This window comes from Phalacrocorax carbo, chromosome 4 (assembly GCF_963921805.1).
Source record: "Phalacrocorax carbo chromosome 4, bPhaCar2.1, whole genome shotgun sequence".
Classification (NCBI taxonomy): Eukaryota; Metazoa; Chordata; class Aves; order Suliformes; family Phalacrocoracidae; genus Phalacrocorax; species Phalacrocorax carbo.
Window position 1 is genome coordinate 18,032,684 of NC_087516.1, and position 11,061 is coordinate 18,043,744.

The 11,061-nt window shown below is 39.2% G+C and overlaps 1 protein-coding gene across 2 annotated transcripts in view; it reads left to right on the forward strand.

The window, feature by feature from the left end:
- Window positions 1-7,363, forward strand: part of NCAPG (non-SMC condensin I complex subunit G) — a 28,772-nt gene extending 21,409 nt beyond the window's left edge. For both annotated transcript variants that reach the window (XM_064449207.1, XM_064449209.1), the window contains exons 16-21: window positions 1,665-1,839; window positions 2,255-2,416; window positions 3,131-3,302; window positions 5,589-5,681; window positions 6,104-6,179; window positions 7,021-7,363. In XM_064449207.1, coding sequence (XP_064305277.1) covers window positions 1,665-1,839; window positions 2,255-2,416; window positions 3,131-3,302; window positions 5,589-5,681; window positions 6,104-6,179; window positions 7,021-7,147 — 805 coding nt within the window. In that variant the 3' untranslated portion in view covers window positions 7,148-7,363. The remainder of the gene's footprint in view (window positions 1-1,664; window positions 1,840-2,254; window positions 2,417-3,130; window positions 3,303-5,588; window positions 5,682-6,103; window positions 6,180-7,020) is intronic.
- Window positions 7,364-11,061: the final 3,698 nt, after the last annotated feature.

The window sequence follows — 11,061 nt, forward strand, 5'->3', positions numbered from 1 at the left end:
GATAATCTTTTACCTGTGAATGTAGTTGTCTTACCCTCTGAATCTTTTTTTTTTTTGAGTCCTACTGATGGCCCACCTGAGTAATTCTGTGTATTTCAAAGTCATTTGCAAATGAGGCAATGCCTTCTGGCACCTCATAGATGATCCTTTTCTTGAAAAGGAAAATATGCTGTATGCTTTAAACAAAAATCAGAAGAATCAGTGGAGAAAAAAATTGTAAATCTTAATCTGGTTTATTGATTTGGGATCTCTGTTTAGTTAGGAAACCTCATTAATTTTTCTTTTTCAAAATATCTGTATTCTGGATCACAAATGGTTTATTTTAAGATGACTCATGGAGTCTCTTCTGAGAGCAGTAGTGTATTTTCAGATGAGAATTATTTACTATTTAATTCAGAACTGTGCGGAGTTACCATTCAGAAAAGGAAAACTCAAGTTAAAAAATGAGATTTGGCTGAATTTAATACCAAATTTTGGTACTGATCTCTCTGGCTGTTGCTCTGTTAACATCTCCATCTTGTCACAGAAATAATCAAGAGGCTTACTTTTTGAAATTAAATATTTGAACTCTGAGGGAAAAAAAGCTGATGCTGACTGCTATAAATATTCTGTCATGTCAGTGGAGTGGCATGGTATACTAATAATAGGGACAAGATCCTGTAACCGGTGAATAATTCTTATTCATGGAATGTTTTCTGAAGAGTAATAAACTGTCTGGCAGCCTAAGAGGAGAAACTTCTGCCTTGTGCCTATATGTTACTAGACTTTTTAAAGTTTTATTTGATTTACAGGAAATAATCTGAATGATACTTTGGTTATGCTTGAACCAATCTAAAGCCTTAAAGCTGCTGAAAAGGACAGTTCTTGCTTTCGTTCTTTCTTGCTCCATTGTCAGTGCTCAAAAGGTCCTTTGGTCAGCTGGTTTGGCTCAATAATCCAGCAGCAAACAATCTGCTTTTTTGAAATTATCTACTTTCTTAGTTTTTTCCTGCAGTTATTTGGGCTCAGATAGGAGGTTAACAACTATCAGATTCAAGAAAGGCTTTACTTCACCAACTAGTACCTTGTACTTTTTGACACCTTACCTTTTAAATATTTTGACCTGTCTTCTAGAACTATACTTTTACACAACTTGCTGCAGAACCAAGCACAATGTGATTCTTAGGCTTGCTTGGCAGGAGTTAACTCTTCTGGGAAAAGAAAGCACAAGTATTTCTTCCAAAAAATCTTGTTAACTACTGCATTTTTTTGGCCAGGCTTCCTTACACAATGAGGAGTACCCCCAAAGGAAAAAGCAGAAAGGAGGACAGATTAAAGAGAAGATTTAGAGAAATGTATTTCTGTCCCTTAGGAGATAATATGTATATATCAGTTAAGTTGTCAGTAGTAAGGGCAAACTCTCAAACTGTTCATAGGCCGGAAATGTTACTTAAAACTTACTTGAAATAATATGTGCTAAAACTTGAAAGAAATTGTTTTTGTGAAGCAGTTTTAATGTCTTGATCCTGCTGGCTGTCTCTGCCGAGGTGGCTGCTCCCCCTTTGCTTTGATTGAAGTGTTGTAATGGGTATGTGAACTTTTCATCATAGAAGAGAAGATTTAGGGTTGAATGAAGGTTTAACTTTGTCTCATTGTGCTGCTAATGTTTGACTCAATTGAAACAGGTCTAACCAGGAATGCTTTGAAGAAGCTTATCTTCCAACTCTGCAAACACTGTTAAATGCTCCTGCAACTTCACCTTTGGCTGAAATAGATATCAGTAATGTTTCTGAACTGTTAGTGGACCTGACCAGACCAAGTGGGCTGAAACCTCAGTCTAAAAAGTCTCAGGACTATCAGGTACAGTGTGTTTAAACTGGAGGAAAGCAATATTTATGTCTAGAGATAGTTCTTCTCACCACTTTGTCTGGACCCCCCCTCATTTACTGCTAGCTGTCTGGGCCTCTCTGAGGTTCCTAGGGTCAGAAGCTGGATTAAATTATTTCAGGTAATGAAACCTCTTAGCTTGACCTTCCGCTCCATTTCCCCTCCCTCGTACAATTAAAATGCTAGTGGGAACTTTCAGCATGCCCAACTGTCTATATTGGGAAAAGTATTTATAAAAATCAGTTGGTGTATGTACTCAAAGTACTGCATTTTAAGAAAATGTTTACTATGTAAAATTAGTCATTAGCTGCTTAAATCAGATTTCTCATTGCTGTCTTCTGTAAATGGTTCCAAGCAAAAATTCTGATATGATTTCTTTCCTTTACAGGACTTAACAGTGCATGATAGTTTAGCAATGAGAATTTGCAACGAGATCTTGATGGACCCAACGGCACCAGATGTTCGTATTTATGCAAAAGCTTTAAATTCACTAGAACTCAGTAGTTCTTCCACAGAGAATCTTCTGGTTCTGCTCAACGAGATAATAGAGGTAGTACATAAATAACATGGTCCTTAATTTTTTTTAATCACTAGCAATCTAATGTTCTGATATGCTTATAGTAAAGCCAGTGTGAAACGGTGTGCCCAACTTGATACATTTCAGTACAGTAAGTTCTTTTGATAACTGTGGTGTAGTTATTAATGTTAAAATAAAATTCAATATTAAGCCTTTTACAGTTTGGATGGCTTATCTTTAGTTAATGATTAACAGCTGAAACTTTACACCTAAATGTATGATATAACTAAGATTGTTAGGCAACATGAAGAGTGCTTGAATTAAGATGAAGTGGGAAGGGATTACAAGACTAACTAAGTTTTTACATTGATGCTTTTATTAATATGGGGAAAAAAAAAACATTTGAGTGTGTGACAGAGGAAGATAATGGTATATCGAAATGTTGAAGAGAATGCTGATCTGCTATGGGCATATCATCCAGAGGTAGAAATGCTCCAGGACTTAGCTGGAAAGGTCCAGTTGCTTTAATGTTTAAGTTTCCTTTAATAAAAAAAAAAAGAGGTATTTTGGGTTTCTCTTCCTGGTGTTGATGGAGAAAGCATTTCTCCTTTCAACTTGACTATTCATGTTGCACATTGTATCCTTCAAGTAGTGAATTTGATTAATCCTATTAGTGGGTAAATTTAATGAATAAAATAAATAGTTGTAAAATTAAGTAGCTTTTAACATTAAATATCTCTTCTCCAGAAAGTGAAAGATAAACTGTGTCAAAGAGCTATTGAGAAGGTCAAGATGAACTTGATCAAAGATCCTAATGTGGGCAAAGACAACTCTGAAAGGACTGAGGAAATGGGCCCCTCTGAAATGCCACAGGAAATCGATACCACGTTAGCTGAAAATACTATTCACAACAAGGAAGGTAATTCAGGAGAGGTGTGGTTTTAGTAGTAGGTATACAACTGACTTGTTTAGCTGTGTATGAAAATACATTTTAGTTTTCCTCCATTAAATCTACTTCTTGAAAAAACAGGAGAAGGTAACATCTAGTAAATGCGCATATAGCTTCAAAATATTTGCTCTGAAGTATTTTCCATGTTTTGTTACTGCTTTTTTTGATCAGGTTCTGTGTTTTGTTATTTTCCACAATAGTATATATACTCTACTTAAGACTCAGTGCTCAGTTTTAAGCTCTGCCCTGCAGGTACTTGGTGGGGTTTTTAGACTTTGGAGTTACGGTGCCCATGCTTCTTGCCGACTGTTTTATAGCAGTATTTAGTTGATATCTTTACTGTTGACACTGGTCTGTCCTTGTTACAAGCTCGTATGTTGGTGCCAGATTTGTTTTTATTGCTATTTCAGAGCTTGAAGTAGAGGTAGCTGGAAGACTTTCCATGGTCTGCACAGCTGCATGTGCCTTAGCAGTGTATATTGTGCTGGTGGCACAAAGTCTAACATTTTTCAGCAGAAAAGCATTTGGATGAGATTTGCTTAGGTTTGCATACAGCAGTAAAGCAAAGATATTGACAACTGTTTTAAGCAGATCATGTTTTCTTTTAATTTTACATTTATATTTTCTAGTAGATTATTTCAGGGCTTTAATCTGTTGTTTCTGGAAGTGTCAAATACTTTAATTTTTTATCTTCTATGTTTATGTCATCAAATATTTATTGGATGGCAAGTTGGAAGTACGCTTTTGAGAAAATAGTTGTACTGTTTTTTGCTAACATCTGATAATACTTTTTGGTATGAATGTCTCATGAAACAGGATTTTTGAGCACTTCTTAAAAGCAGGATGTAGGAGAAAAGCATTGTTCCCTTCCCTTCTCCCACCCTTCCCCAAATACATTTGGGATCGTTAAAAGTAAAGCAGCATTTACTACTTCAAATTTGTTCACAGCTATCATTTACAAAAGGGGCAACAGACACAATCTTGGCAGCAATTGGAAGCCAAAAGGGGATTTAGATTTGATTGCAAGGAAGCTTTTTTCCTAACATAAGACTGCTGAAGGAAGATTGTTAGAAATTTCTAAAACCACAATAGAATATTTCAGTTGGAAAGGATCTACAACGATCATGTAGTCCAGCTGCCTGACCACGTTAGAGCTGAGTAAAAGTTAAAGCATATTTTGTCTAAATGCCTCTTAAAACACTGACAGGCTTGGGAAGCCTGTTCCAGTGTTTGACCATGCTCTCAGTAAAGAAATGCTTCCTAATGTCCAGTCTAAATCTCATCTGGCGCAGCTCTGAACCATTCCCACACATCCTGTCACTGGATGCCAGGGAGAAGAGACCAGCACCTCCCTCTCCACTTCCCCCCCCCCTCACCCCAGGTAGTCATAAAGAGCAGTAAGGTCTTCCCTGAGCTTCCTCTTTCCAGGCTTAACAACCCCAGCTCCCTCAGCCACTCCTCATAAGACTTTTTCTCCAGACTCTTCACTAGCTTCATTGCTGTCCTTTAGACATGCTCCAACATATCAATGTCTTTCTCATCGTGAGGGCCCCAAAACTGAACACAGTATTCGAGGTACGGCCTCACCAGTGCTGAGTACAAAGGGATGATCGCTTCCCTACTGCTGGCCATGCTATTTCTTGATACAACCCAGGATGCTACTGGCCACCTGGGCACACTGTCAGCAAAAAAAAAAGCCTCGAATGTCTAGTTTTTTTGTTCATACCTCTTAGGTGAAAATCTTCAAGTATTGGTCCAATGTTTTCTTTAGACCTCCTCTTGCTTTTAACATACTTTTAAAAGCTCTTTTTGGTATCTGACACAACACTGGCCAGTTTCAACTCTAATTGAGTTTTGGCCAACTTTTCCCTGCATATACGAACCACAGCTCTGTACTCTTCCTGCGAAGCCTGACCTTGCCTCCAGGGATCATACAACTTTTTTCCTCTTGAGCTCCACGAGGAGTTCCCTGTTCAGCCAAGCTGGTCTCCTGCCCCACTTGCTTGATGTCTGACACAATGAAAGGGGCTAAACAATTTTCAGGAATAGTTTAAATGTGACTGACCTATGCTGGGGCAGGGTTATAACTGAGTGACATTTTCAGCTTCTTTCTAGCCTTATTACTAACTTCTAGTTTAAGGAAAAAGCGGAGGTAAAATTGTGTGGCTTGTCTATGTAACAGCCAAAATTTAAAATACTGGTGCTTAAGATAAAGTGGCTTATTTATGACTCTTCATGTGCTGTTCTCTTTAACAGAAAATAATAAAGATACTCTTCATACTCCAGTTAATGAAGCTAAAAATAAAGCAACTGCAAAATTGAAATCCACGAGAAACAAAACTGGCAAAGGTATGCACTAACTTTTTCTGGCTACAGTACTAGTTGGTTTTAACAAAATAACTTCATACTTTTTGTGAACATAAAGATATAAAAACCATTCAGTCTTCATACTGTGTAGTTTTAACAGATTTTATTTGTTAAAAGATTAAAATAGTCTGTTTTGTGGAAATATTTGAGCACAGATTTTAAAATAGAAAAAGTCCAACTACAGGATTTTAAGATAATCTGCCCATTGCTGTGGGTGACTGTGGCCAAGTGTTTATGAGAGAAGGGGTACACTGTGGTGGTGTTGGCTTTGTTTTGTCACCTCATTCCATCTGTGGTGGCTCTGTATTTGTGTGTTAATGCAATATCAAACACTGAAGAAAGGTACAAAACTGTTTAAGAAAAGAAATATCATGATATGAAAAGAAACTTTTGCTTATACTTAGAACAAAGGAAAGCAGCAGCAGAAGCGAGGTCTGTGAGAAGAAAAACTGGCACAACTGAAAAATGTGGTAGTGAAAGGTAAATCCTTTTCTCTCGACCATCAAAACTACAACATCTGTTCTAGCAAGCAAATTTAATTCAAATGTTTTCTTTCTCCAAACCTGTATCTTTAATATCCTTTATTCCTAAGACACAGATAAATATTTAAGAAAATTTCTGTGAACTGCTACTTTTGAAACAATGGCAGGTTTGACAGCTTCACATTTTATTATCTTTGCCTAAGAACCTGTCATTCTTTATTCTTTTTTCTTAACATACCTTTTGTGCATGGAGTTAACGTGCATTCTAGCTGACAAGAGTTAGATTTTTGGCTTACATAATTACTCTTTCTCCAATCACATTTTCTGCTTTTTAATAACTGTTCTGTGGAGGAACCAAATTTATTTTTTATTTAAATTCTTTTTTCCCCTCCATGTTTTTGTTGCTTGCTTTTCAACATGTGGTTGATGAGCTTCTAGAAATCACTGTGAAGTGAATGTACACAGCGCATTCCTTCCCTTATGGTCTTGTAGGATATAAGCATTGAAATTACATTATCTTTCTAATTTTTAGCTGTGCTCACTCTTTCTCAAGTGGGAAATCCCTGGCCTTTAGGGTGTCAGTCATTCCCATTTGTTTACTTGGTGTATATATACTTTGATACCACCTAATCTTTTATTTTGCAACTGCTGACACTTGGTTATCTTTACTGATACTGCTGTATCACTTGGAAAACATTGATATATATTCTTCTCAAAAAAAAAGGTGTATAATTAGTAAGAAGTTCTTTTGTTCTTTAAGACCATGTTTCAAGTTCATATAAAAACTCTTTAGCTTGCTTAGTCTTTTTGGCCTTACTTTAAAATATTTTACATTTCAGTGGAGATGAAATTCAAGAATCGGTCCCAGTGCCAAGTTCAAGGCCTTCAAGACGAGCAAAGACAGTGGCATTTGAAAAAACAAGGATGAATCTTTCCAGACTTTTGGACAGGGAAGCAGATGAGTGAAGACAAAAGGAGAAAGTGTCCTTTGCTCATGCTGGCAGTTAACATCAGGCTTGAAAAATAAGATTTGTTTTGTTGTTAGTCACATTTAACTCTTTCTATGCTATGATCATTCATAATTCTCGATTTTTGTAGGCACTTTTTTAAATAGATACTTTTGATTTTTCAAAGATGAAGTCCATTCATGTAATAAAACACATTAAAATACTACCTGAATAACACTTGGGTTTTTTTTTTACTTTATAGAGAAGAATGCTTTTTATCTGCACATAAAAATTGCTGTTGGTTGTTAAGTACTTACTGGTTAAAGGTGGTTTGGTATTTAACATTATTCAGAGAGAGGGTTTGACCTGGAGTGGTTGCTTGTACAGGCAGCAATTCTGAGTGTACCCACCTTTAATGCAGCTACTTGCTTAAATTATTAGCCTGTGCATCTGCTCACTGGGTTTTATTGTTCATGTTAACGTAAAATGGAATTGACCTTATTTGTGAATTCTGCTTCCTGCAGAATAAGTGTCCGCTTTATTTTAAATCATGTCAAAATGGTACAACTGAGTTACTGATTTTACAAACCTAAGTCTGGAAGTCTGCTACTGATCTTGACCTTGTTATAGAAAATCAGTCATGTGCTTTTAGAAGAGCATAAAAATATTTGTGGTACAAAATGAGATCCAATAAGGAAAGAAATACTGAAGTACAAAAAGAGGCAAAAAACTAAATACTTCACAGGGTCTGTGTACTGTCTCTTTAAAGTGGCATACAGTGGTGATTTCTGGGTAGCTTTGAAGTTCACAAACCTTTTTTCTAATGACACATCTAGGAATAGTCATGAATTTTACAGAGGCAATAGAAGATTAAACTGTACATCGTAGTCACTGGTGGCTGAGCAGACTCACTCCGGAAATGCTAGGGTTTTGGTTTGGAAACAGTCATGTCTGGCTTTGTTACAATTGTGCTGGTTTTGGCTGGGATAGAGTTAGTTTTCTTCACAGTAGCTGGTTTGGGGCTGTGCTTTGGATTTGTGCTGGGAACAGCCTTGATAACCCAGGGATGTGTTAGTTACTGGTGAGCAGGGCTTACACACAGCCAAGGCTTTTTCTACTCCTCACCCCACCCCACCAGCGAGTGGGCTGGGGGTGCACAAGGAGCTGGGAGGGGGCACAGCTGGGACAGCTGACCCCAACTGACCCAAGGGATATCCCATACCATATGATGTCATGCCCAGCACATAGAGCTGGGGGAAGAAGGAAGGGGGAGATGTTCAGAATGACGCCGTTTTCATCTTCCCAAGTTACTGTTCACATGTGATGGAGCCCTGCTTTCCTGGGGATGGCTGAACACCTGCCTGCCCATGGGGAGCAGTGAATGAATTCCCTGTTTTGCTTTGTCTGTGCGTGCGGCTTTTTCTTTACCTGTTAAACTGCCTTTATCTCAACCCACGAGTTTTCTTACTCATACCCTTCCAATTGTCTCCCCAGTCCCACCAGGATGGAGTGAGTGAGTAGTTGTGTGGGCTTGGTTGCTGCCTGGGGTTAAACCAGCACAACAATATAGATAATTTCCAAGGCAGTTGGAGAAAACTGTTGATTGCTTGACATGGGCATCTCAACTACTGATGCTGAATGTAGCTTTCTAAGGAACTTGTATTTAAAATAGATAAATATACTGGAACTGATCTTTGGTAATTCTCAGAAATGGCTTAGGGCCACAAGTGAAAATCAGTGTTCCCAAAGTGCAGTGCCCAAGCTTTTCTGCTATTTCCAAGCTTGCATACAGAAAACAGGCAGGATTGTGTTGCTTTTCCTCCCTTTCAGTTTTTGTTGGAAACGTGACATGGCATTTTGTGGTTTGACAAACATTTCTGCTGATATTTGCTATTCAGAAGCTTATGTAACTGTGGTGAATTACTACTTATTCATAATTTTAAAGATAACTTTGAAGTCCTGAGCTCCCTCTTTTGATAATACTTTCCTTCATATCCCCAACTTGTGTTCTAGGTTGAGCTTGCATACGTGCAATCACTTGAGATCAGAGACAGCGTCTGTCCCCTCAAATGCTGCCTGAGCATAGTTCAGAAGGCTGACATACATTTCAGTTTTTCTCCGTGGATTGTCAGTCAGAGCCACCCTGGTGCTGCAAAGTTTAGTTTGTTGGTTTGGTGTGTTTTATTTCAGTTACAAGTTCTCTGTCACCCTTGCTCTCATGAGTGGTTTGCTCTTCTGGCAATGATATACTCTCAACAACTGCTGCTAGTCAGTCTGTTCTTCCTTAAAATGAGTTTCTAGGAAAAGCAGGAGCAATAAAAATTCATGAAGGCTTCTCTGGGAATGCCTTCCTGAATAAACTGAAGACCTTCAGTTTTGACTTCTTGCTGTTCCGTGGTACCTGGCCACATGGGTGGGTTCTAGCTCTGGCATCTCTCCAGGAATGCTGTACTGGAAAGATCATGTTTCCCTGAAGTCACCCCTTCGGCGGGTGAAGTCACCCCTTGGCAGGTGGACATGTCTGCTGTGGGTATGGCTTTGCTGGTGCGTGTTAACGGAAGAGAGACGTTGACAAACGGGAGAGAGTTTGGTGGAGGCCCCCAAGCTGCTGGGGGCTGGGCCGCTGCCCTGTGGGGAGCGGCTGAGGGAGCTGGGTTTGTTCAGCCTGCAGCTGTTGGGGGGGACCCCAGTTACCTACAAGGAGCCTGTTGAGGAGATGGAAGCAGGTGCTTTGTTGTTTTCTCATGATGGGAGGACAAAAACCAATGGGTGTAAGTTGAAACTCAGTCCAGAATATAAGGAGGACGAGGCAGGGGAACAGGCTGCGCGGGGAGGCTGTGCAGGCTCCCTCCTAGGAGGTTTTTAAGACCTGACAAGGTGAAGTCCTGAGCAACCTGCTCAGACCTCGCAGCTGGCCTGCCTTTGAGCAGGGCAGAGAACTATGGCCCTTCTGAGGCCCTTCTATGCCTGGAAGACCCTGTGATCCTCTTTCAGGCTAGAAACTTGGATCAGCAACTGGCACCTAATTTCCAGCCCCTGGGGCTCTTCCCTTGCCCTGCTCCCTGCCAAGGGAAGGGGTTTCTGTGCAATAGGGAAATCTGGTATGCTCTACAAAATTGCTTTGTCCTTCGAGGAGGGATGACTGCTTAATTGCAGGTAGGATGATCAGGTGTGTGTTGTCTTTTTCAAAGCTGATCATTAGCAATAACCAAGGTTTAAATGTATGCAGCTGGCTGGCTGAGAAAGTAGCACATCAGTAGCAAGAGAGAACACCCAGAGGGGCTGAGGAGCCAAGCCTGGAAGTACCTTATACCCGCAGTGAAAAATCTTGACTTAGTATGCATTACTCTTTCTAGCTAATATCATGTTCATAACTTTTATTTACGTTAATTCTATGGGTTGAAAGTACCTAACTTCCTGGTTGCTTAATTAAGGAATAAAATTTTAATCCCTAAAATATTCTGACTTAAAAACAATCTCTTTGTTGCTCTGAACCAATTACTGTGCATCCTCTCTCTTTTTGCTGGCCAAGCACAACGGTGTCTAGTGTGCGTGAGCCAAACTATACCTAGACCAGGAGACTTAATTCTATATTAAATAATGATAAAATAGCAGTGGTCACTTGTCATCAAACTTAAACTAATCTGATGCTTATTCCTACAGTAGTTGTTTCTTAAAAGCAGTTTTGTGACGGGTTTTATTTGCTTACCTAACCAGTCTCTTCAGACTGCAAACCCAAAGATCTCCTCTTGGTAAGGGTTTCCTTTGCCCCGTCGCTGTCAGGAGAAGGGTGAGTGCTGCACCAAGAACATTTCTTCTAGTCTGGTTGTGTGAGGTACCGAAGCAGTCTGAGCTTGGGTTAGGCCTGTATCTGACCCCATCTGAACACTTTTGAACTCATCAGCCAATTGAAGCTCAGTATGACACAAAGGG